The following is a 27,733-nucleotide window of genomic DNA, read 5'->3' as shown; positions in this document are numbered from 1 at the left end:
TTCCTGTTGAAATTCCCTGAATGATTTTTGCTCCTGTCCTGAACTTAATTGTGACAAATTAATATCTAATGCTTTCCATGGTCCATCAGCAGTCTTTAATGATCAGCACTCTGCACAGTTTTTTTATGTTGTGTAAACATGATTCCGTTTCTCTTGCTTATTTTTAAAAGGTCACACAACACGACCCATGTGTTTTTGCGAATTGAGCTCTACAGCTTATTGTTTTCATCCCTGTGTGCGCTGATTGGCGCAACGGGTCTCGCATTTGCTCGAGTTAGAGCTCTTAGCGTTGTAAACTCCTGACTGGACTTTTCTTGTTACTTTTTTATGTTCTACTCAGGAACTTTTTTTTTCTTCTGCACTTCACAAGTGAAAACATATTTTCTGTGGCTACAGGCATGCTTTCATCTTGTTTTGTTTCCTGCTCTTGTGTGCCCTCCCCCACCACCCACCCCTCCATTCTGAGGTCGGGGCAGTGTTCTAGAGCCCCGAAGACTCATAGGACTTGGCATTTGCTTTCAGTACCATTCCTTCCCCCTTTCTGCAGCCTTGTTTTAAAGTGTACATTAAAGACGATTAATATGCTTGTTTCTATCTGCTTTTGTTGCGTGTATTTTTTTTAACAACTTGTTTGCGTTATGTAGTGTTGGGTTTGTTCTGGGCTTCTTCACGAGCACTTTTTCTTTCTTTTCCTTTCTTAGCAATCAAGCCTCAGCAAAGCTTGCCTACCATCTTCTCTTTCCACACAACTGCGTGTAACATAAGCATGCCCGAATTCACAAATGGGTCCCTCGTGCACGGTAAGTGCAGGGTTTACTGGAAGGTTGTAAGTGGTGCAGCCACTCCCGAGCGCCCCCCGCATCTATATCAGCACCGCTGCTGTCCCAGGGTCTCCCACCCAAAATGCCTTGGAGGCAAGGGGAATTCAAAACACTTCATACTCTATTCTGAGCATTCAATCATAACTTGCTTCTACCTAGCACCCAACGCTGCAGTATGCAAACTCCGAGCAACACAGGCAACCAGATCCTCAAACATTAAATTTAAAGGCACTGAATTTGTGCACACCAGAGCAACCATCTGAAGCAACAACACAGAAAAAAGGCTTTACCACAAAGGGACCCTTGGCAAGCGAGGGGAGTGCTTGTTCCAAGCGTCCATCTGTAAACAAAAAAAAACACAGGAACTGCACATGGAGTTCGCCTACATCTCTGCACTGTGAGTGCGACACCCCATATCTGTGCATCATGAGTGAGCATCACAAAACCCTCAGACTATATCAGAATTACACCCAACCTCTGTGCGTTGTCAGTGTGCACCTCAAAAGTCAGCGCGAACTCTTTAGTCATATCTGTGTGCAACTCAGAACTCACAGGTGCCATCATTGCCACCCACTTCCTTTTTCCGTCAGGCAAGCACTTTAGTGAAACGAAAACATATGAATATATATATATATATATATATATTTGTATATATATACACACACACACACATATAACACTCAACAGATGTGCATGGAGATGCCTTTCTTGACAATAAAGCTTACTCAATAGATCCTGGGTGACACACTGCTTTAAAGATTTGCATTTAAGAAGTCAGCAACCAAGCACGACACACACATGGATGCCCTGCTCGCTGCTCCTGAAACAGACAACTCCTCTGGCTACCCTTACGTCCACAGAGTAATTTCTGTCTGCACTGCATAACTTGCTACCGGGGCTTTAAGTGGACTTGCCGGGTCCTGCCAGTGCTCAGCACTAATAAGCAGGTGCTGAGACAGATCCCTATCATACTTGCTCTCACCCTCGGAGAGGAAAAAAAAATGGTAACTCTTCAGCAGTACCACCCTGTGCTGCCTTTGATGTAACTTCAGAGACTCCTTACAGTTCTTTCACAGTCTCATTTTGGAGCTGAAGCATTGACAGAAGCAACAAAGTACCAGCTGGACGGCACACTAATAAAAGCACATATTTGTATCGTAGGTGTTTTTAGGCCATGACCTTAATTACCTCAGCCAAGCCCCTTTGAGAGACAGTGCAGTTTTGTCATCCCATCAAAAGCTCTGATGAGAAGACGGTAAATTGAAGCGCTTTAGATCAATGCAGGCCCACCGGAATTATGTGGCAGGAAAGGACCAAATTATGAGGCAGGGTTGAACAATTTATATGGCAAGAAAAATCCAATTATTAGCTCTAACTCTCCCTTATGCGAAACCTATTGCATTGCAAATGCTTGTTTTCAATATTTCACTGATGGGTAATATGACATAACCATTTTATGTTAGCTGTGTTACCCGTAGACAAACCACCACTTTAACTCTGATGGGTATTTCTATATTGAACCCTTTTGTTCTCAGAACTTGCATTTTATTGGGATCAAGCTGGAACCACCAGACAGAAGGGCACTGCTGATGGTAGGTCAGCACTGTCTAAACTTATCCCAGTATCCTTACCCCTAACTCCAACATCTTTTCTTCTGCAGTAAGATACTGTTAGAAGGGGATAGAAGGTGGCTCCTGTTTTGCTCACCATTTGAAACAGCCTAAAGAGTTTAATTTTGCTTACCCGGGTTTCAACTCTGACTGACGACGGACCACAGAATATCGAATAGCGATGATGCACGCTTTGACAAGCGATGGGGTCACTTCATTAGCAAGCATGCTAACCCGCACTATAATCATTGTGAAATAATTGATTTTTTCAGACCCCAGCTTCACATAGCTGCCATCTGGTAAAACCTGTAATGTTGAAAACAAAAATGGCAGTAGTTCATTAGTGAAGCATTCCCAACTATTGACTGTTATATTTTAATATTTACTAAAATGACAAATCTAGAAACAATCAATCCAAACACAATACTTTAAAAACAACCTCATCCAGTCATAGTATGGATAATTTCTATATCTTGTAAATGTGCTACAATTTCACAATTATTTTCATCAAAGTTCAGATTGCATCTCAGCCTCACATTTGTTTTGCTGAAGCGTGGAATAGTGGATGCATATTCTTCTATGTCATGGTGTCCAAGTGACCTGCTCCTTCTACAGTGAAAATCAATATTTGTGCTGCACCCAAGGCAGTGAAGTAACCATAAGATGGTGCCACAGGTGCCATCAATTGTAGACGGTTATTACTCATTTTTATTTTTGAAGCTGTCAGTTGTGGTTACTTTTACAATTAACTCTGTTAGGTAAATACACCAGAGCGACACACCTTCACTATTTAATAGAAACGCACTTTTGGACGAGGAAGTTGATCCTGAAGTGCAAACACTGGAAGGGCTTTACACAATTGGGAGGAAGGCATTCATAAAGCCTCCTTTATTTATGAGTAACCCCAGCAGTGTATCTCCTCAATAATTAAATCACTAACTGAAATACAAACAGAGACCCATGTATCTGTATGCTGGCCTAGAGATTGGTGGGATAACATGTTACTAAAACTTACAAAACATCCACAGTCAACACAATTACTGAAACATTATTTTTTATTGAATATAGATTACTTTGAAACCTGTTAAATTACATGCGATTGCTGATGGTTTATGTAGGTCATATAACAAAAGAAAGGAGACTTATGCCACATGATTTCTGAGGCAAACATGTTTGTGCCTGGACCCTAATATAGTAAAAAAAAAAAAAGAATCATATTGTCAAATTGAATTTACTGTCACATTTGCACACCACTACAGTATTAATGAGTACAAAATATTGGATATTTTTATTTTCATTAATTTTCAGTATGTCATGTTAGAGTTTTCTATGCTGTTTACTTATTCTGGTAGAATGGTACCTGTATATAATCACTGAATTGATCAAACATGTTTTATCAACCCAGGATCTCAATAACTGGGTTTATTTGTTTCCACAGACGCATTTCTGTACTCACCCTACTTGCTGTCCAGAGGAGGTTTTCGATCCTGCGTAAGAAGTCATTATATTTTTTCCTTTTTGTACCCAAACGTGTATATTTTATTGTTCAATTATTCTCAACCAACACATACACTTGTTGCTAAAATCATAATATTTTATCCAGTTTTCTTTTCTATCTTTCTAATTCTTCCCATTAATTTTATGTTCTTTATTTTGCAGCAATCTGTTGTATTAATGGCAATTATTACTTTAGTATGTAGTTTGAATTATTTAGTTTATAAACACTGTTAATCCTTTAATACATTTCATTGTTTTTAATTCACCACAATTTCTACCAGATATCTTTTCTTACTACTATCATTATACATGGTACAGGCTATTTTCATGTTCTTATTTTTATGAAACTTAAAACAATAGAGGAAAATCTGCTAATACAATGGGAAGAGAGATGCATAGTTGAATTGACAGACATTTGTGTTAAAAAACATACATTTACCAAGGTTCCACTTGGGGTCTAAGGGGTAATTCGGCTTTTATTGCGGTTGATAAAACACAAAACATTTAAGCAATTATCAAATGAGTAGGATCGCAGTTCACACAAATGGTGCATCTGCTATATACCTCAATGACAGCCAGAGTCAAAACGGGCCTCCATGTGTCTACCCCCATTAACACAGAGAGTGGCACACTGCAGGGATGCCCAATATCCCCTCTCTTCTTTGCTCTAGCTATGGAAACCCTGGCTATATCCTTAGGTGCACAGGGCCGTGGCTGGGGCATACCCATGGGGGGATGGGACACATGCGGTGTCCCTCTATGCAGATTACCTACTCATTTACTTGAAGGATCTTTCCCATTTCCCCATGTCAATTACTAACACACTAAGCACTTACACATCACCATCTGGGCTGCGTGTCATTTGATATGTCATATTTTTCCATTCACACCATCCATACCCAATCCCGGCCCACTACCCGCCGCTCCTTCTCTGACCTGGCAACCCGGCACCTTAAAATACCTAGGTATTCACTTTACTATTCAGACTTGGGCCTATTCTATGGGAACTTATTATGTGTGCCACAAGATCCCTTAAATACCAGACAGTCTTCTGGAGGTCACTCCCCTCGTCGGTGATGGGTCGAGTGGCACTCCTAATGATGGTTGCCTTACCTAGTCTACTTTACATTTCTGTCAACCTTCCAGCTGTCTCTTTTTTTCCGCTACCCTGGAACGTAGAATTCAAGAACTTATTTGGAACAATTCCTGCTGTAGAGTAGCACTCACTAAACAATAAAGGACTACAGATCAGGGCGGCCTGGTGCTCCCTAATTCGGAAAACTATTATCTGGCGGCCCAATTGCAGTGGTTTTCACTATGGCTGGCCTCCCACCACCTGAATGACACAGCCACAATGTCTCCACGTTCGACTGCCTCAGAAATTCTGCATTTACTTCACCCCTCTGCTAGGACTCCCGCGCCCCAACCTCAGCATCTATGCGTGGCGCACCACTGCTTCCGTAGAAGCTTGTTCCTTACTAAGGCGATGATCCCTTACACACAGGCCATCGCTCTCTTGGGGACACCATGTGGCACCATACTACTACAGAATTGATACCATGGCACACTGCCGGGATCCATACCTTGGGTGACCTCTAATAATAGTACTTTACTTCCATATGAAACCCTAATGGAAGAGGCTGGTTTACATCTCCAGGTGGCTTTCTTCTTTATCGCTCACTAACAGGATCACTGGGGCAATCATGGTATAAACCTGACCCAGGAGCCACCCACACATCTCATGTTACAATATTTACATGTATTTGGCTGGCAGACTCATTAAGTCAGCACACCTCCCCACCACTCACATCACTCTAAGACCATTGGGAGACTGACCGGGATATGAAATACACAGACAAACAATGGTACAACTTGCTGGAGAGCCCAACAAGGATACCACAGAATACCAGATTTCTAATTAAATACTATATTACCTGAAGGGCCTATCTCACGCCTGCCAAAATTAATAGATACTTCAACTGTGCAGATGCAGAGTGCCCGCGCTGTAATCACCTAGATGCACCCTTACTACACATGTTATGGGCATACTCACATTTACACTGCTACTGGACTGCAGTGATGCACCATCTGGTGCACAGCATAGGCCGAATCATTCCACTCACCTGGGAGACATGCGTACTGGGACTTTTTCACAGGGACAATAAATACAGGGGCACATCTCGATTTCTGGATCTGGGTATTATCTTAGCTAAGAGCCTTAATACCTGTAAATGGTGCTCGCTTGACCCACCACACTATGTCACATGGATGCAATCAATGTCAGACTGGGAACAGGCAGAGAGGGTTGCCCTTCACCGGGAGGACACCCTCGGCCTTAGTAAATATCAAATAGCTTCTTATTGGGATACAGTACTGGCTGATTTGCATACATCAATACCGGATAGGTCTACATACTTTGACAATCCGTCATCGGGAGGTGCGGTGGCCATTCCAAGACCATCAGCCCCACTCACGTTACCGTCTACAACACACACCGTTACAATAACCTCCCCCCTTGGGTCCTGCAATACTCCTCTGTCAAATTATTAGCAGCTCTTTTACGGACTTTTTTGTCACAGCTGCTGCGCTGTTATCAGTTTCCTCCTGACCAAATGAGATTACATCCTCATGGATCGCCTGCTTCGCTATACCCTCATTCCCTCACCTGGACTGTCCCGTTACCAGTTCAAAAGGTTATGCCACACAATTGCTATAAAACTTTTCTACTGAAGGACACAACTGTCGATTTCTGGTGCTGCAACCGCTCACACACACATGCTTCCTTGTAATTGCCCCCCCTCGCGCTGCGGACTTTGCTATTACTGTCCCTGGACTGAATATGGTCATGCGCATGTCCTGCATGATCCATCAAGCTTAAATTCATTGGTGCAGGCCCAGGGGATAAGCAAGCTTGTAAAAGATAGGATACACTCCATTGCTGGGTTTTGTCTTCTCCAAATACTAAAATCCCCTGTTTAGGCAATTACAGATGCTTTTTGCATAAAAGGACTTAATAAATTTAACAGAAGTGACCAGAAATTACAAGGCAGGGCTGAGGGGGTGGAAACTAGACAGAAAAGAATCGAGGTGGAAGTAAACTGGCCTGGACAAGGAGATGATCAGCAATATCACATTGGGGAGATATACCATAGAGGACATTGTTTCGCTAATTAAGGCCAATCTGCGTTTATCCTGGCAACCAGCATGCAAGATGGTACACCATGGTTGTAGTCCAGAACATTGTGTAGTAAATATCATTTCATCACATTTTTCAAGGGACATAATATCGAAGACAAAAAAACGAGGCGGTAAGTGCATATAGAGAAGTACAGATTTACTATGCTTAACTCACATCTATGTACCATGCATATATAATATATCAAGGTACATATACACAGAGTAAGTACACGTTTATATCCTTACCTGTCAGTATTTTTGTCTTCACTATTTAGGCCTCGATATTGTGGTAAAACGATATTTACCACCCAGTAATCAAGACCTACTCCAAGAAGTGCCACTCCAATATCCAGTGCAGAGGCATTAGCACATTACATTCCTATGGTTAAGAAAATGTCTAATGAAAGGTCTGTTATGACCCCTGGAGATTTCAGCACTTTTTTTCCTAGACAGTTTACGTCCACCAAGGCGGCCCGAGTACCTGATGGTAAGCAGGTTAAGGACCAGGAAGGCACCTGTGGGTCATTTGAAGGCAAAGTTGCAGCACTTTGGCTTGATTCGTTATTATAACTATTAGAAGATGGGAAGACATGACTTATTTCTTGCCTGTTAGAGCAAAAACATTAATCTTTTAGGCAGACTTATGGGTTCTGAAGCACTATATAAAAAAAAAATATATATATTTTTTTTAATTAAAGTTGGATTTGCTAAACAAAAACAAAATAAAACAAATCTGCATGATTTGTTCATCCCTTGACTACATAACCCAAATGCAAACTCCTTGTAAGAAAATATTTACTGGGTTGTTCATTTGAAAATTCAAGTTGGGGGGTAAAGAAGAAGGAAGCATGTGTCTGGTTAAACTCAACACCTCTCAATAGGAGGAGACATTCTCTGTGTGACGGGCCTGGTTGTTGAAATGTCTACTCCAACAAAGCAAGTTTCCCGAGACAGCCACCAATTGTATTGTATTGTATTGTAATCGTATTTATATAGCGCTTACTACCCCTGACGAGGCGTCGAAGCGCTTTTCGATGAGTAGCGCGCTACTCCGGGACTCAACAAGAATTAGTGATGGATTAGTATTGTTTAATAATGAGTACAGTTTTAGTATTATTATGAGTTAATGTGAGCCGCGGATATGAGAGTTTGTTAGTTAGATTGACTGGAGTAATGGAGGGGTGGAGGAGGAAAGAAATCCAGAAGTGTTAATTGGGAGTATATCCTTCATTTACTCAACCCAAAGGCTTGGGATGAATAAAGGGGGGCAAAGGGGGAAGAGTATGTGGAAGGGTTAGGGAGAGCATAGTAGCAGGGTGAGATGAATGCAGGAGAATTTAGTAGGGTTGTGTGGGGGGGAGGTCACAGAGTGAGGTTTGGTGAGTTAGATGTGGAGGTGGAGGGAAGAGCTTAGGCAGAGATATTTAGGAGGTGAAGGTGGTAGAAGAGACATGACATAAGAGTGATGAGTAGATAAGTGTGATAAGATGAGAGCAGGAATTCATAGATATCTAGTATAACAACCCAAAAACCAGGAGCCATGCAATGATCCACGAACATGCCAAGCACAGAAACAACAAGTACACATTCATACACATATATATATATATATATATACACACACACACACACACACACACACACACACACACACACACACACACACACACACACAGAGGAATACACACACATATGCACATACAATACATAATTAGAATCATGGGTAAAAAAATACTTAGTCAGACAGGTTTAAAGAGTGTGTGTGTGTATTTTATTGTTATGACAGTAGCAATATATATTTTCCAAAGAAACTATAATTAGAAATATACATATAATCTGGAAAAAAAAAAAAAAAAAATTATCCACATAGGCATATGCAGTTCATAGTTGTTTGAAAAAGGTGGTTATGAAGGAAAGAGCCAACTCTTGAGTAGTTTTCTGAAGACAAGAAAGTTATCTGTGGCTCTTATAGTTGGGGGTAATGAATTCCATAGTTTGGCTGCTTGGACGGAGAAGGATGTACCACCTACAGTCTTTTTCTTGTATGGTGGTGTTCTAAGGCGGGGTGCCAGTCTTCAGCGGAGGGTTCTTTGTTGGATGTATTTGGTAATATTCTTTCTGATAAAAAGCGGTCCTGTTCCATGTATAGCTTTGTGGGTGATACAAAGCAGCTTGAAAGTGCATCTTCTGGCAACGGGTAACCAGTGTAGTGCTCTCAAGGCAGGGGAGATGTGGGCTTGCGGCTTTATATGTAGTAGTAGCCTGGCTGCGGAATTCTGGATACGTTGTAGTTTTTTCATAACAGATAGAGATGATCCATGGTAGAGGCTATTGGCATAATCCAGTTTGGATAGTACAAGTGAGATAGTAGCTTGCACCTTGTGTGGAAATCCGAGGTGGGGGAAGATGCGTCGTAAAGTCTTTAAGGTGATAAAGCTTGTACGTGCTAATTTGTCTACTTGGGCATTCATAGTTAGCTTGGAATCCATGGTGATTCCTAGGTTTTTCACTTCCTTGGATAATTGAGGAGGTGGTCCGAGATCGTCAGGCCAGACGCACAGAGGGTCATAATGTTTCCAGTCACCACATAGGAGTATTTCTGTTTTGGAGGTATTTAGTTTGAGATGGCTCCACGTCATCCACTGATCAACGGCTCTGAGGCAACTGAAGATTTGTGAGTTTTCAATGTTTTTGGGGTCTTCTAATTTAAGTAGTATTTGTGTGTCATCTGCATAGTTGTAGCATGTGAGATGGAAATCATTGATCAGTTCTGGTAAAGATATCATGTAGATGTTGAAAAGCAAAGGTGAGATGATTGACCCTTGGGGGACCCCTGCTTTTGTGAGGTAGGGTTCGGACGAGAAGGGGGGCGAGTGGATGATATTCGCTCTTTTTTGGAGATAGGAAGTAATCCAGTCGAGAGCAATCCCTTGTATGCCGGCTTTGTGGAGTCTTTGAGTTAGGGTGTCATGGTCAACGGTATCAAAGGCAGCTGAGAGGTCCAAGAGAAGTAGTGCAGCAACTCCATTTTGGTCGACTGTGTTTTTAAGATCATCCCAGATTGCCATGAGTGCTGATTCAGTGCTTCTTCCTGGGCGGAATCCAGTTTGGAAGTCTGAAAATATAGAATTGTCTTCAATGAATTGTGACATCTGGGCGAATGCTGTGCTTTCTATCAATTTGCCCAGGAAAGGTCCATTTGTGATAGGTCTGTAGTTGTTGGGGTCTTGCGGGTCTAGGTTTGTTTTCTTTAATAATGGTCGTATGTATGCCTTTTTCAGGTCTGCAGGAAAGGTTCCTGAAGTTAAAGAGTTGTTGATGATTCTTCTTACAGGTGTGGCAGCAGAAGTAGATAGCAGGATGTTCTTGAAGATTTGTGGTGGGCAAGGGTCAGAAGGGCAACCAGAAGGTCTGCTTGCTTTGACCAAATCCATAAATTCATCCTGGGATATTTGTTTGAAGGACTGTAGAGGTTGGGATGGTTTATTCTTAAATGGTATTTTAGTAAAGGGGTTGGTGCTGATGGTTTTCTTCTGTTTTAAATAGGAGTCCAATGTGTCTGCCTTGGTTGTGTAGTGAGTTGCCAATTTGTTTGTGAAATCTTGAGTGGTGGGATGACTTCCTTCCATGCATGTAGGTTTTCGAAATTCATTGAGAATTTTATAGAATTCCTTGGTTGTAGATTGAGCATTTTGAATTCTGTCTGAGTAGTATCTTTTTTTTAGCTTTTTTGATTGATGATTTGTATATCCTGTTCATTTTGTGTAGCTGCAGTTTGTCTTGACTGTTGTTTGTTTTGAGCCAGGTCCGCTGCAACTTTCTGATTTGTTGCTTTATCTTTTTAAGTTCTGTGTTTCTCCAAGGTGTTGGTTTTCTTTTGTCGTGTTTAGTTTTTCTGAGTGGTATTAGGACATCAAAAGCTTCCTGTAGCCACTCATAAAGTTTTGGTACAGAATTAATTGTATCTAGATCTGTGTTTGCTGTTAGTTGTGTTTCTAAGTGATCCAATTTGAGTTTGCTCCATGGTCGATAGGTGTATGTATGTAAGTGGTTGTGGGGTGTGTTGATTTGTGGAGTTGTCTGTCAGAAAGTTATCAGATGGTGGTCTGACCAGGTGGTTGGTGTGATGCTATGAATAGTAACAAGTTCAGGCTTAGCAAAAATGACATCTGGGATGTGACCAGCGATGTGTGTGGGATTGTGTATAATCTGATGTAGGTTCAATGCAAGTAGGCCAGTGGTGATAGCTTTTGGATGGGGCATATTGGGTTTGTCAAACCAAATGTTTAGATCCCCAAGAATGCATAGATTGGAGTATAGTGTAATAAGGTTTGAGACTGTGTCTAGAAAAGCATCAGGGAAAGTGGAGTTGTTAGGTGGAGGTCTGTAAAGGAGGAGAAAGTTACAGGAGGTAGTTGGGGTAGGGTGGAATCTGGTAATGAGGGCTTCACAACCTTGTATGGAGATGTTGTCTGTTTTACTGAGATTTATTGCCTGTTTGAATATAATAGCTAGTCCACCTCCTCTCTTGCGTATACGGTTTTGTGTGATGGTTTGATAGCCCGGAGGAAGGGCTTCGTGCAACACTTGTGCCATGTCATCTCCCAACCAGGATTCCGTAATGTATAGTAAGTCAGATTGTGTGTCTGTGAGCAAGTCGTAGATGTGGTGCTTGTTTTTTGAGAGTGATCGAGCATTTATGAGCTGGCAGTTTAGATAAGGTGTGTTAGTGGTAGTGTTGTTTTGTTTAGTAGAAGGGTAAGTAGTGTAATGTGAGCTAGAAGCAGGAGTGTTGCTAGTTGTGATAACTGTTTGAGGCTCACAATAGTCTTGCTTTTCAATATAGTGTTCCTCTTCCAGCAGGTTAAGAAGGCATTTTGTTGGGTCTGTGTGTGTGGGTGGTGGACTTGGTGGCTGAGAGAGCCATGAGGAGTGTAGTGTTTTTTGTAGGGTAGTTTTATTATGTAACAGACAAGGGGATGCGAGGTTGCTATGAGTGGCATGTTTTTTATTTTGTTTGTGTTTGTTTAGCGTGGATGGAGTATGGGTTAGGGGTGGTGGAGGAGCATGTGGATCATGATGTAAGGCTCTAAATTGTGCAATGGAGGAGAGGCGAGTGAATGAAAATTGCTGGGTTGGGGTGCTTGAGGTAGGTGTTTGTGAAGAGTGGGGGGGTAGGGGTGGAGATAGGATGGAATTTGTATCCTTTGTGTAGTCCTGGGGGTGGGAGTGGGTATGATGATGAGTGAAATGTAAGTTTGTGTTGCTTTGATGTGTTGATGTTTGTGGTTGGTATTGTTTTTGTGGAATAGTGAGAGGGGATATTGGTGTAGTTGTTTTTGGTGAGGGATTTGTATGTGAGTTAGTGCTGGTGAGTGGAATTTGAGTGTTAGATGGGGTGTTGCTGTGTTTTGGAGATGAATGTATGAGGTGTGTAAGAGGTGATGGGTGTGTGTCGGGGAAGTAAGTATTAGTTGAGATGACTGGAAGAGGTAATATGTGTGGTGAAGTGAAATGTGGGGATTGTATGGTTGTGTGTAATTGGTGAAGAGAGGGGAAAGGTGTTTTTAGATGGTGTGTTGGAAGGCTGGGTTTGGGCATTGTTATGATGAAAGGTGTTCTGTGTGGAGCGAACAGCGGATAGTGTTGTTGGTTAGTATCAGCAGAGAGTGTGTATCTGGGAAACTGAAACTGAAAGAAATGTATGTTGTAGTTTTGTATTGTGTGGGTGGTGGCAGGTAGTGTTAGTGGGAGGGGACAGAGTAGTGTTTGCTGTGACAATGAAGGTGTTTGAATGTGGTAGTTGTGGGGGGTATGTGTATATGTGTTGTATGTAGGGTATTGTGTTGGGTGGTGGGGCAATGCAATCTGTCTGTGGTCTGTTTGTGATGCATGGTTTGGATGTCTTTGTAGAATATGTGGTTGCATGTTGAGGATGTGTAGGGGCTGACACCATTCATGGTCATATGTGAATTGGGCAGCATTTCTGGCCCTAGTCCCTAGTCCCTAGTCCCTACCTGTCCTCTAACAGACCCAACCAGACAACTGCCCTTATCCTCTCCGCCCTTTGCTGAGACGCCCTGGATCCTGGCCTTTTATAGCCCTAACGGCCAATAAGAAGCTGGTCCTAACCCTAGCCAATCCTATTTCAAACCCCGATTTAGCCAACTAATGGGAGACCCAGCCCTAATCACCAGTCATAGCCCTATTTCTGACCACCAATCACAGCCCCCAGCCCTAAAACCAGCAACCAATCAGAATCTCAGCCCTATCCACCAATCACAGCCCTAGAACCAACAGCCAATCAGAATCTCAGCCCTATCCACCAATCATAACCCCAGTCCTGGAGCTGGCAACCAATGAAACACCATCTCCCAACAACCTATCACAACAGCATATGCAACAGCCACAAGGAACTTATATAAGGAGCAAGTTAACTAAACTCCAGTCCCTGTGGCCAGGGGGAAAGGCAACTGCTGCTCTATTCAGTATCTCCTTGGATACAGACAGGCTGAATCCACACTTCCAAGCTAGCAGAGTCTACTTTCCAGGTAAGGGGGAGATTGTTTAAGAGACAAACACTGCAATAGTGCTGGGCGCACCCTCTAAAATCTGGCTTTTTTTTTTTTTAAGGCAAAAATACAGGGGGTCAGACAGTTTTTAAACACAATTTAAATCACACAAACAGATTAAAACAGTCTCCTAAAACCACACTCTGAGAGATGTAGGTAGCCTTTTTTACCAAGAATAGGGGGGGGAAATAGGGGGGGCAGGGGTAGGGTGCCACAAACTAGCAAGGGAATTCACACAGTCACAGCAAAAACGATTAAAAAAAAAACACCACTTTAAAAGAGGCCAGGCTGCCTGAAACACAGAGAGTCCACAGTAAAACAAACACTTTTTGAACAAATAATACTATTTAACCAGAAATATCTTTGGGCTCCTTACCTAGGTCTTTTTGCAATCCTTGAACACTGGGCTGTATCAGGACACAGGGGAGATGCACAGAGGAACAAAAAAATGGAGGTGCCTGTCTTTGGCCTTCCCTCCACAAACTTAAAGGAGCCAGAGCAGGTGGGGGGGCGGGTCTCAGGTGCAGCAGAGACTCAGGGAGCCAATCAGCTAAGTCCAGTCCCTGTGGCCAGGGGGAAAGGCAACTGCTGCTCTATTCAGTATCTCCTTGGATACAGACAGGCTGAATCCACACTTCCAAGCTAGCAGAGTCTACTTTCCAGGTAAGGGGGAGATTGTTTAACAGACAAACACTGCAATAGTGCTGGGTGCACTAAATGTGGTTATCCTAGTACAGTCTCACACACACTAACAAGCAATACAGCTGTAGTCTTTTCCTAGCCATGGGCCTCTATCAGGCACGAAAAGGAGAAAAACATGAAAGATATAATACGTACAAAGGCTAAATAAAACCTGGGATGGGGACTGACCCAGCACCATAAAGACGTTTTCCAGAGCAGGAGTTTCACGTCATTTCTGATGAGTCCAGACTGAAACCACTGAATGACTGTTAGTGGTTTTAGTGCATGTGTAACTACTGTAAAGGTCCTGTGACTTAATTAGCTAAAAAGGAAAACACTGCAAGCTCAAGGCCTTCATTTGCTTCAGTCTCACTGGAAGTAGCTATCATTGTGTCAGGAAAGCTTATTTTACTTAAGGGGGTAAGATAAGGTTAGCCTCCCTCAGCAACCAACTGTTGTGTCGTTACCAGATTAATAGGTTATTGCTTACTTGAAACGCTCAGCCCTTAAAATGTGAGCTTTTGTCTTTGTAGAAATACTGGTATTTCATTGGCTCAATGGTATGAGTCCTCACAGTTACGATGTACTCCATGTTATGTTTGTTGTCGTGCAGCTACATTGACATCCTGTCAAGAATTTATTTGAAGAGTGCATTATTTGGAAGTTTGTATAGTGTTCCTTATTATTCCCCAATGGGCATCTTATGTCATCTTACTGCGAGAAGGGCCAAAGTTTTGGCATTTAGGTGCACTCAACCAAAAGTTGATGACTTTGACGTTCTAGAGAAGTTTTATTTGGTTACTGAGACTGTACTGGAATTAGTTTTGGTGAATAGTTGGCAGTTGCTTATTATTTGAAGTACAATTCACAGAATGCACTTCATCTTACTAGCAGCGAGAGACGGGTTCTCTTAGTAAACCGGCTGTCAAACCACAGACAGCTAGTGGAAGACCATCCTAACTAAGACTGCTACTGGTGAATAGACTTTGGCAAGGTTGTTTGTCTGGACTGACTTAGCAGCAGGTTCTAATGCATTATCTGGCACCATCAACCACAAGTGTTGCCTCCTGATTATCCCTCTCCATTGCTTGGAGTGTGGCTCTACCTTCAGGCCTCAAACCCTGAATAGCTGCTGCTTCACCGAGAAAGAACTGCCTGGGTCTCCATTTCTCTGACATCCCTTGATTTCCTCCATATGGTTAGCTAACAGCCCTGCAGAAACAAAAGTGATCTGTGAAATGCTTGAATTAACCTCACCCACCAGTAATTGCTCTATGCCTCATTTCATTTTGATTTGCTCTCAGTGTCACTCTGGAGAGGAAGCAAACATATGCAAATCTGCCTTGATCCTCCTCTAATAGGAACAGCCCAACCAGAACTGCAAATTCAACGAGAACACATGCAATCAAAGCATAGTTTCAGCTTTGCTGGGCCCCCTTAGTGAAACGTAACGTGGTTCCTATGACACAGTAAACTACTTGACACAAATCTGCGCATGTCCTCCGAACTTATGATGTCACACACAGAGAAGCAAAAATATGATGGGTGGAAAGACCCCAAAAATCTCAGCCACTGGTAATGATTCTGGGGCCCATTCCAGACTATGCTTGTTGTGCCTCTGTAAACAGGGGGCAATGATAAGCAAATGAGCCTAGGCCCTTCTTCGATAGAAACAGTCATACTCAATGTGACAGATAGATCTGTGCTTACATGCTGCACATATGCACTAAAAAAAGATGATAGACGGAATGCTGAACAATGCAAACATTCCCCCCCAGTCACTGATAACTGGGTTTAATCCATCGTTCTTTTGCTCACCATGTCACTCCAGTTTGGACCCAGCCATATGTAAATAAGTCTTGACCCTGTTTCTCATGGGAACAGTCCAGCCCGAACTGCCAGGTCAGGTCCTCCTTGGGTTGGAAAACAAGCATCCTGGGACCGGTTTCGGGGTATCACCCCCCCCATCAGCCAGGCTAGCATGAATCCAGTGGCGAAGTGAAATTCTTTATTTTTTTCTAGTGGGTCTGTTTGTTATTAATATGTATGAAATGTTTTATGACTGACCCTACACGCCGAGAGGCGGTTCATACCCCAGTTTCTGCATTAAGGACTGCTCACTCACTTGTGCGTAACATATGCCTACCACTGTGCACGAAAACACTCACAACTGATATCATGTACAAAAATAGAGTTTTTTTTTTTTTTAAACAAAGGTTAAATGTCGGCCCTTAAGACATTAAAATCCAACTTTCTAGAAAACGTACCAATTGTGTAAAGTTTAGGTTTGAAAATGTCTAATATTGCTAATGTTTGCTATCAAGTGAATATCCTTTTGTGTTTTCATTTGTAGAATGGCTTCATAAAACTAGTGATTATGTGTGACGGTGATGTGCATAATGCTTCCAACATCTCTATAATGAGTCCTGGAGTATAGGGGATCCAACCGGATCTCGGGTCCGGCAGTTTTCTCGAGCAGGATCTTAGACCAGGGCCAGGCTTCAGTGAATCATAAAGTGCCCCTGATCGTGCTGGTCCCACGGCAGTGTGTAAACACCAGGTCACACGCTAGGTGCCTGGAGGGGTGAGAGAGAACTCTTTGATTTTCTATTACAATTGGGTGTGGAGCACTTAAAGGGCCCTTAGCACGCAAAATAAGAATGAAGGTGTATCTGTGTATTTACCCTAATAAACATATATTTAACTTTTACCATTAAGAGTTTATAACTACCCAAATGAAATATTTTAATAACCTCAGAATAACGAATGATTGAGAATAAAAAACCTAGTGTTCTAAACGAACTCCTTGTAGCTCTGTGGAGTAGATACATAATTCATTCTAATAATGGGGAACTATATCATACCCTGCAGATAACAAAGGGCCAGATGTAGCAATTTCCGCATTTGCGATTAGGAAATTGCGAGTCGGTGCGACTCGCAATTTCTGAATTGCAAATGCGGATGCAGAACGGTGTCTCAGACACCATCTGCGATTCGCTATGGGGTCGCAAAGACCCACCTCATTAATATTAATGAGGTGGGTTGCATTTTGCGACCCTATAGCGAGTCCCTGCACTCACAGGGATGGTGGCCTGCTGAAGACAGCAGACCTCCATGTCTCTGACTGCTTTTTAAATAAAGCAGGTTTTTTTTTGTATTGCAGCCCGTTTTCCTTAAAGGAAAACGAGTTGCAATACAAAAAAAAATAACAAAACCATTTGGTTTCGTTTTTTCAGAGTAGGCAGTGGTCCATTGGACCACTGCCTGCTCTGAAAAAACATTTTTGGCAACATTCACAAAGGGGAAGTGGTCCCATGGGGACCGCTTCCCTTTTGCGAATGGGTTACCACCAGTGTGACACTGGTGGTAACTGCGAATTGCTTTGCGACCGCGTTCGCGGTCACAAAGCAATTTAGGATCACGGTGCGAGTCGCAAATAGGAAGGGGAACCGCCGCCCATCAAGTTGTAACCGCTGTGCGGCCGCACTCTCGCGGTGGCCATTATGACATCCCCGCTGGGCCGGTGGGCGGAAAGCTGGAAATGGAGCCGGCGATGTTGCGGCCATGCGACGGGTGCCGTGACTACCCTTTCCGCCAGATTTTCAGGAACCGCCATGGAAAGGCTGGCCGGAAGGGGACTCGTAATCCCCTGGGCAGCACACGGATTACAACCGCCAGGACCAACGTGGCGGAAAACCGGCGGTGCGATCGAGGCAATTCCGCCATGGTCGTAATCCCCGAGTTTGTACCACCAGCCTGTTGGCGGTACAACCTCCAAAACAGCCCTGGCAGTCTTTGACCGCCAGGGTTGTAATGAAGGCCAATGTTTTTACTGAACCTTAAATAACTGTTTAGGTTTGCCTGGATAGTTAGTTTATCACTTTGTGAGGGTAACATCTTAGTCTTCCTTTTATAGCAGGTGGCCCAAAATAATTACCTGAGAATATCTGCTTAGCATGTTTTCTTTAGGAACATGGACATCTCGCAGGATGAGGTAACCATTGTCAATGTGCTCAAATGCCATTTTAGGACCAATGTCACCAACCACAATTCCTGAAGATAGAAAATATGGAACCAGTAAATTTCCACTCATTTTAATGTAAACATATAAAAGCTTCTGTAACCATACCATAGGTCTCCATTGTTTTCTATAGTAAAATATACTTCCGATCAATGACACCCCAACTTACTGACAAATGTTTTTTAATGTTACATTGGACAAGATTAGAATAGCGATTATCTCATCAAATATTATAATTAGCAACCATCGCAGTACATTAAGCAGAACTACCAACTGTAATGCCATATTAAGCTTTATCATTATGGAATGTCTCAGAGTAAAGAAATAACAGCATTAGCAGGGGCACACTGTACTATGACCTGGTGCATAGAGAGCCGGTTCTAGGGAGGTCTTTCTTTGGCATAAGGCCTTGTAGGAGGTAAGGTACTGTGTGCTAATGCAGACAGTGTTTCCCTTGCGGACTCACTATAGCACTTGCAAAACCTATGAGGTTAGTGACCCCAAAGTTAGACACTCGACCACCAGTTCGATGCAGTTGAACTGTTGTGTTTGGCATGCAGGCTTTGCTCATACATTGTTTAACCACATGCTGACTGACGCTGTGCCAACACACCATGTATAACAAGCATTTGCAATGCAATAGGTCTAGCATTTTCTTGAGTTAGATCTACTGGCACTGTAAATGCATAACCAGAATTTTCTTGCCACATAAATTGGTCAACCTCTCCTCATAATTTTGTCTTTTCCTGCCATATAATTCCTGTGGCCCTGCAAAAAACGAAAGCACTTCCATTTACCTTCTTCCTCTATCTGCAGCAAAAAATGAAAAATTAGCAGTGTTTAATTGGGCAAAGCTTAATTGAAGCACACAAATGTTGGTTTTACTGAAGGCAAATATGAGCTTACAAAATACACGATTTCGACTTAAAACCTATAGTCGAACCATGGAACACATTGGCCACACGGAAAATAAATATTGTTTTAAAAGCTAATGCGTGCATATTAATACAATTGTGTCTTTTAATATTTATGTTTACATGTTGTTTTACTGGTGTGTCCCACATGGTGTTTGGCTGTAATTTACACTGTTTAGGTGTGATTCACTTCACAAAGTTTTATAGCATCGGATAATATCGCTGCTGTCTACAGAGCAAGCCAGCCAGCCAGTCATTTACACTCTCATCTGGGTGGTGCTGCCCTTTCACGAACACATGCTAATGTTTCTGCTCTGTGTTTTTGTTTTGCATATAAAACTTTTGTCTCCCCAGCAGTCTTTTTTTATGTTAATTTGCTCTATTTCACAGTGTTTACGAGTAAAGAGTGATTCATGTCTTTGTGTTCAAAAATATTTTCTACAACATGATAACATCTTGCTGTCTAATCTTCCAGCCTGGCAGCTTGTTTATAGTTTGGAGTGGAAGGACATTTTCACATGTTAGAGTTTGCATTTCTAATACATTATTCTTTACCTTGCCCACAGTAAATCAGAAAAATAACTGATGGCCCTTTAACAAAAATTGTTTGTGCCCTGCATCAGAACACACCGCCTCAAATTAAACACTGCAAACATAATAAGTGTGCCTTCTTTTAGACCCAGCTGTTACTCTACTCAGAAGATTGATTTATTTTTCCTTGGAGGGAAAGCCATAAGCTTTGTTGTTAGCTTACAAGACCCACAATTGCCTTGTTTGCATACACAAAAAGTATTTTTTTTCTAGGTTCAGCTGCCAGTTTACACCGCACGCTAATAACTGCTGAATATACTTTTACGAGTACTGAATACTAAAGCAAGCTAATTGGAAATTGCAAAGAAGGTTAATTTCTGTTATTTGTGTTGCGCTTTCATTTTAGTTTTGTTATGACTTTCCCAAGTGTCTCTTTTGGTCATACTGAATGCAGCGCTGTAAGCAACAGATGAAGCTTGGAATTATTATAAGGCAGTGCAGAGGGTTAATGTGGCTGCTGCAAAGAACGTTCTGTAGGAAGATCACAGACTGCATTCAATCTTCAAATGTTAAAATAACTCTGGTGATTAATGTTATTTCTGGAGAGAGAACGTACTTTTCTCTAGAGGTAGCTTGGACTAATTATAAGGTAGTGCAGAAGGTTAATGTGCCTGCTGCGAGGAACATGAACTAGGCAGATCAGAACTAGCAACTAATGTAACAAGCTCACACAAAAGGTGATATTTACGGGCTGCTGGTAAGCAGCGGAAACTTCCCTGGAAAGACAGATGGGCACTGTTTTTGTTAAAGCTCTTTTCCCCTTCGGAGGTGCTTCTGAAAGCGACTGAAACCAGGGCCCAGCTCAACTCCTGTGCGCCTGATAGCCGGGGAGGATTTTGGTTTGTGCGCCATTTCTAAGCAGTACTGTAGTACCCCCATAGTGAAAAACAACAAAATGAGCTGCTCAGAACGAAATATTGCAAAAGCATTAGCTTATCGGCCTGTGCCCTTAGAACTGAGGCTGTTGTGAGAAGAAGAAAGGGCATAAAAGAGAAATAAGTACAACACACACCAAAAACATGATCAGTAAACAACTAATAAAAAAATTAAAGTAATACAGTTTCACATAAGCGAGCTGACAGCCACCAGCCATGAGCATTAACATGAAGACACACAAAAGGAAAAAGAAGTTCACTCACAGTCAAACATATCAGCAAAAGTGCAATTAGCTGTAACAGGGGAAATGGCCAAGGCAGTAACAAAACCACTCTAAGGAGGGCCAAACGTAAAGCATTTACCAACGAAATGAAAGGATTTTTTAAAGGCAAGCCCGTGAACAAGTGATAGTGATGGGCGTGCGGTGGATGTGGTTAAAAGCCCAGATACATACCAACAAGTCAGAAAAGCAGCGCTTGCATGCTGCTATGCTCTACCTAAAAAGGGTATGTCATTATTTGATCACTGCACACACAGTAAAGTACACATGATTTATTCCAAATTTCTATATTCTTTGAAAACGAGGCATTGGACCGTTCTTGCATTTTTATTCATTGCATTCATTACAACAGAATGAATGCAAAGCATTTCCAAGTTTTCATCTTTTTAACTTTTGATCAATTTAGGATTAAAACATTTTGATGAACTACACTCTTCGTTAAAGCAATACTTCCACGATGGCCAACATGATTTGAGTATGTGACGGAGGTATGTTGGTGGTTTGCTTAAGCCTCAGGTAGTTGCTCTACGGAGCCCCTGCCTTAGTGCTAGGTCCATATCAACATTTTATCAGTGGTTTTTCAGATTTGAGGCCTTTCTCATGATCTTAAATTGGTCAATATCAAGGATGGATAATGATGAAAGGCAATATATAACATGGAAACAATTAATTTCAGAATTCAAAGTTTACACAACTGCAAGCCTCTCTGCAATCTCGATCCCTCTAGGATAGTACAAGTTTTAAGTGATGAGACTGATTGATCTTACAATTTAGTGCTCTGGGGTCTAGACTGACCATTTTTTTCAGTGAAACACAAAAGTTCCCACGATCAAAACCTTTATGAAGAGAAACTGGAACTTTAGCTACCAAATGAAGGCGGACCAAGCAAAAGCAGCACTAAAAAAGTGACATATATGCATACTGATTAATAATGAATATTGGCTCAACTAAATTAATACCGGAGAATTTGTATGGTATCTAAACTTTAGCACTCAGAACATCATGCAGGCTCCAGTAGTCAGTCTCTCACCCTGGATCTACTTAAAAGAGGGGAGGAGGGATCAATAGGTAGAGTGCGATGTGAAAGCAGTGGTAGTAGGCTACACACATTCAAGTGTGCATTTGGATATATTTGTGAGATGTTCACTTAAGAGGTAATGGAAAAAGTAGACTGGAACAAGGTAAGACAGTAGAATTGTGCCAAAGAAGCTTAGCTTGGAGAAAGTTTCCACTTAAATTGGCATCTACACCCACTCAGCTGCCACCTTGTAAAAGCACACCCTAGTTGCCTAATGCCTAGAGCAGGGGTTCTGCAGAATTAAACAGAAGCTGTGGCCCCAGTTATCCAGGATTGAGCACCGGAGCAGTCTGACTGCTCCGTCACACTGCAATCCCTCCCTGCATACTTTGTAGGAAGCTGTAAGGGTTCTCCTACTCATGCAGCTAATCTAGATTTGCAAAAAATGAAAAGCTAAAAATAATACCATCACTACTAGGCAAAATCCATATTTTGTGTTTTTTCTATACAAATTAAGAAACAAGGAATATTAAATATGTTATGTTTGAGATAAAAATATGACGGATATACACATTTTGCCTCTTTGTGTGAAAACATGGCTTGATTAAAAAAAAAAAAGTACTTTCAAAAACTGAAAATAGTATATTGTATTTCCTCTGCTGATTTTTATATTTTAAACCACACAGCCATCCTACAATATCTACTGTGATGGTTGTGTTAAGTGAGGTGGGTATCTACTTTTCTATGATGTTGTGGATTGTGATGACAGCAGTGGGCTCACTGAGGAAGAGAAATGTAACATATTATAGAGGGGACTTTTCAGAGAAGAGTGTGCGCGGAAACAGCAGCACAGTGGTATTTAGAAATCGCAGCACAGATTTAATAAGGCTTTGCACAAGCGCAAAGCGATGCAAAGTATTTACTATCCAGCGCAAAATGAGCCCTCAGTGCAAAAAAAAATGCTTTGCACAGGTTTGAATTAAGAAGGCATTACAAGGGTAATCAGTGCAAAAAGCAATAGGTTTTGAAACAAAGCCTAATCTATTAAAATAGCCAGACCGGGATTAACATAAAAAACTAATGTCTACTTAAGGCAAGCATAAACAATGTGAAATGTGTTAATTTGTCAATGAATCTAATGCTTGCATGTTGTGCTGCAGTACACAACCAATGTGTGGGATCCTTCTATGGTTGTACAGTCGTATGGATCTATATTGGAAGGTATGCTGCCATTACACATATAATGCTAGATAAATCATTATCACCTCTGCACTACAGTGAAAGGTTGTGCATCATGCACAACGCTCTTGCTAGAGTGCCAGCGCAGGGGATGAGACCAGCAGCAGACCAATGTTATTTTATGTCGATTTGTACAGCGCACTTGTCACTTGTGAGGGTAGCCTGGCGCTAAAGCCGGTGTGTAGGCTTGTAGTCCCCGCAGAGTTATTCTAAGAGCTAGGTCTTCCTCATCTAGTGGAACTCAAGAAAGGAGGAGGAGGCTCTGATGTGTTGTGGGAGGTTGTTTCATGTTTTGGGTGCGATGTATGAGAACGAGCACCCTCCTGCTCTGTTTTTGTCAATATGTGCGAGTGAGCGTGAGGCTGACAATGGGTCCCTGGCGGGCTTGTGAAAGTGTATGCAGTTGTTCAGGTATGCTGGTCCAGTGTTGTGTAAAGTTTTGCATGTGTGCATGAGGTGGCTGTGCTTGTGAATGATGAGATAGTGGAGGTCTTGGAGGTGGGATGAGATGTGACTGCTGCGAGGGAGATTGAGTATGAGTCTTGCAGCTTCCTGGATGGTCTGTGTAGGACCTGCATAGAGAGTCCAGCATAAAATGAGTTGCCGTAGTCAAGTCTGTTTGTGATGAGTGCTTGAGTGAGGGTTTGTGTAATGCGATGTGACAAACATTTGAATATCTTTCGCAGCATACGAAGGATGTGGAAGCAGGCAGCCCTCACTGCTATGATTTGTGCTGTCATGTTGAGCTTGTCGTCCAGGATGATCCCCAAATTTCTGATGTGGTCAGGGGGTGTTGGTCTAAGCTCTGTAGGCCACCAGGTGGCTTGCAATGGTGATGTCTTGTTTTTGAAGACCTGTACTTAGGTCTTGTTGGAGTTGAGCTTAAGGCAGTTTGTTCTCATCCACTCTGTTACCATGGTCATGTAGTTGGTTCTGGTGGTGGTTAGTAGATATGGGTCAGTGCTATGTTTTCCCCCTTGCGTGACAATGAACAACAAATTTGGGTGCATGCTCTGCTTAGTGTGAAGAATTAGTAAGTCATGATCAGCATGCTTTGAGGTAAACGTTCAATACTCTTGGAGAAAAAAAAAAAATCCACGCAACGGCTGCAGAATCGACTCCTCATCTGTCTCACGGCTGAAAAATCGCAACAGTGTCTACAGAATCAGCACAGCACCTGTTTCACCGTGGTTCCATCATCACAGCACATTTGAATTTTTTACGCATCATCCCTGGGTGTCAATTTGTCATCAAACCCCACACAGCTGTAAGGAACCAAGGATGCGTGTCCCGAAATCAACGTATCGCCATGTCTCAAAGGAAAGAATCTATGCATCATCTCTGCGGTGCCGGAAAAACTGATGTGCTGTTTTGCCTTCCAGCGCCTCACCTCCTCTGCCACCCACAGCATCTGCATTTTTGACGCATCACAGGAACTTTGTGCTAAAGAGATGCATCTATTGATTCATATGGATTAAGACTTACTTAAACCTCCAAAAAGTGATATCTTGACTTGTGCATATTAGTATTTTTTTAAAATTTTGATCTTGTTTTATTCAGATAAATATTATCTATTTTTCTAAACTGGTGCAGAGTGCTTTTTGTGGTGTTTTACTGTGTTACTGTATGAGGCAGTGCCCAACCTGTGGCCCGGGGACCCCTGGGGTCTGCGAAGCCTCTTCAGAGGGTCCGCGACGGCTTAGAAAAATAGATAATATTAACAGATTAGATCCCCAGCTTTCAGTAATGACTCAGTGGGGGGGGGTCTCCGGATTCCAAAAAAGATTCAGGGAGGGCCCCCAGGCTCCAGTAATGATAAAGTGGGAGTCCACAGAAGTCAAAAGGTTGGGAACCACTGGTATGAGGTATTGCACAAATACATTACACATTGCCTTCTAAGAGAAGCCTGCCTGCTCTGTGCCAAGCTACCGCAGGGTGAGCACAGGATAATTTAGTTTGTGTTGTCACTTACCCTGACTAGGATTGTGGTCCCTACTTGGACAGGGTGTATACCTCTGCCAACTAGCGACCCAATATCGAACACCATGTTCTGTAGGTCAACTCTGGATGGACAATAGGTTATGCAGGCTTTTAAATTCTACGCCCTTTTTGTAATTCTAACACCATATACTTGGGGCTTTTTAGGCAAGATAAATGTGTCAGTTAGGAATAAGTCAATTTAACCATGTTTAAGGGGGAAGCACAGTCACCTTTCTTCTAGTTATCAGGGTAAGGTGCACAGAGAGCACAGTGTACAGCCACACATAATAGGGTCCAGATAAAGATGAAACATTAGGGTGACAATGCTGAGAAGGTAGACTTCCTACAATAGGATAATCACTAGTTGCATTCTGATGTTCTTCGGCCTGGAGTCTAAAAACTGAGCATGACAGGCAAACATGTTGAGATCAGAGAACTAGTTATATGCTGGTTTGACATAAATATTGCAGAGCACATGAGCAAATCCTCTGGTACTTTGCAAGGAATGGGTGACTTTGGTGATACTAATCCAAAAGGAGGATAGTGAAAAAGGCACGGTTAGAAATTAGTTAGAATGACTTAGGCTGTGTGCTCCCAGTCATGTCACAGTCCCCGAAGGAGTTATTTATGGAGCTGATGTAGAATGCAGCCTGGTTGCCTAACTTGACCAATTTTGCTGTCTTTTTTTTACGATTGGTTTAGCAAAGACATTTTGATTTCCATAAAAATATATGTATGATATAATTACTTATAGGTGTCTTTTTTAGCAAGCAGGAGACAGCTGTCTGCCCACCTGCTAAGCACTTGGAAACCTCACAGGTGATTAGCGCGATATGTAAGTACACATAACATCTGTTTTTGTGTCATTCACAGTTTCCTTCAACACCCTACAGCATGCAGCATGGGCAATGGGCCAGTCACCTCAGCCACTGATTAACTTCACTGTGAGTGACGCATTCTGCACTTTCACAAAGAGCACATCTACACACAAAAGTGTTCCCACCAGGAGACTACTATGGAAATGTACGGTTTTAAAAATGAAAAAATGTGCCTTTTGGCCATTTTTTTTTTAGGTTAAACTGCCTCAGCAACTGCTCCCCAAAAAATGTTTTGTAATGAAAATGTCACTTACCCAGTGTACATCTGTTCGTGGCATCAGTCGCAGTAGATTCGCATGTTTTGCAATAGCTCGGCATCTGGTGTTGGGCCGGAGTGTTACAAGTTGTTTTTCTTCGAAGAAGTCTTTCGAGTCACGGGACCGAGTGACTCCTCCTTTTGTCTCCATTGCGCATGGGCGTCGACTCAATCTTCGATTGTTTTTCCCCGCAGAGGGTGAGGTAGGAGTTGAATTGTAGTAATAGTGCCCATGCAATGGAGTGACTAAGTATGCACCTATTTAAGGTTGAGATGATACATATATAAATAGTTGAAGGTAACTTCCAAACTGCTACAGGCTCCCGGGGAGGCGGGTGGGCACATGCAAATCTACTGCGACTGATGCCACGAACAGATGTACACTGGGTAAGTGACATTTTCAGTTCGATGGCATCTGTCGCTGTAGATACGCATGTTTTGCATAGACTAGTAAGCAGTTATCTCCCCAAAAGCGGTGGATCAGCCTGTAGGAGTGGAAGTAGTCTGAAATAATGTTCTTAATACGGCTTGACCTACTGTGGCTTGTTGTGCGGATAACACGTCTACACAGTAGTGCTTGGTGAATGAGTGAGGCGTAGACCATGTGGCTGCCTTACATATTTCTTGCATTGGGATGTTTCCTAGAAAGGCCATGGTAGCACCTTTCTTTCTGGTTGAGTGTGCCCTTGGTGTAATGGGCAGCTGTCGTTTAGCTTTAAGGTAGCAGATTTGGATGCATTTAACTATCCATCTGGCTATACCTTGTTTTGATATTGGGTTTCCTGCATGAGGTTTTTGATATGCAATAAATAGTTGTTTAGTCTTTCTGATGTTTTTTGTTCTGTCAATGTAATACATCAATGCTCTTTTGACATCTAATGTATGTAGTGCCCTTTCAGCTACGGTATCTGGCTGTGGAAAGAACACTGGAAGTTCCACTGTTTGATTTAGATGGAACGGTGAAATAACCTTTGGCAAAAATTTAGGATTGGTCCTTAGGACGACCTTATTCTTGTGTAGTTGTATAAAAGGTTCTTGTATTGTAAACGCCTGAATCTCGCTTACTCTTCTTAGGGAAGTAATGGCGATGAGAAATGCCACCTTCCAGGTTAGGAACTGTATTTCGCAGGAGTGCATGGGTTCAAAATGTGGACCCATAAGTCTAGTTAGGACAACATTTAGGTTCCATGAAGGAACAGGTGGTGTTATTGGTGGTATAATTCTCCTAAGGCCCTCCATGAATGCTTTAATGACTGGTATTTTATATAGGGAAGTTGAATAGGTAGTCTGCAGGTATGCAGATATTGCTGCAAGGTGTATTT

The 27,733-nt window shown here is 42.2% G+C and overlaps 1 protein-coding gene across 1 annotated transcript in view; it reads right to left on the bottom strand.

The window, feature by feature from the left end:
• ACOX2 (acyl-CoA oxidase 2) overlaps window positions 1–27,733 on the bottom strand; it is a 256,635-nt gene that overhangs the window by 159,910 nt on the left and 68,992 nt on the right. The window contains exons 6-7 of the mRNA XM_069206549.1: window positions 18,296–18,411; window positions 2,565–2,737 (exon numbers count right to left, since the gene is read on the bottom strand). Of these exons, the coding sequence (XP_069062650.1) occupies window positions 2,565–2,737; window positions 18,296–18,411 (289 nt within the window). The remainder of the gene's footprint in view (window positions 1–2,564; window positions 2,738–18,295; window positions 18,412–27,733) is intronic.

Source organism: Pleurodeles waltl, chromosome 9 (assembly GCF_031143425.1).
Source record: "Pleurodeles waltl isolate 20211129_DDA chromosome 9, aPleWal1.hap1.20221129, whole genome shotgun sequence".
In the NCBI taxonomy this organism is placed as follows: Eukaryota; Metazoa; Chordata; class Amphibia; order Caudata; family Salamandridae; genus Pleurodeles; species Pleurodeles waltl.
Note: the sequence above shows the minus strand (reverse complement) of the source record. Positions and strands in the feature narration are given on the sequence as shown.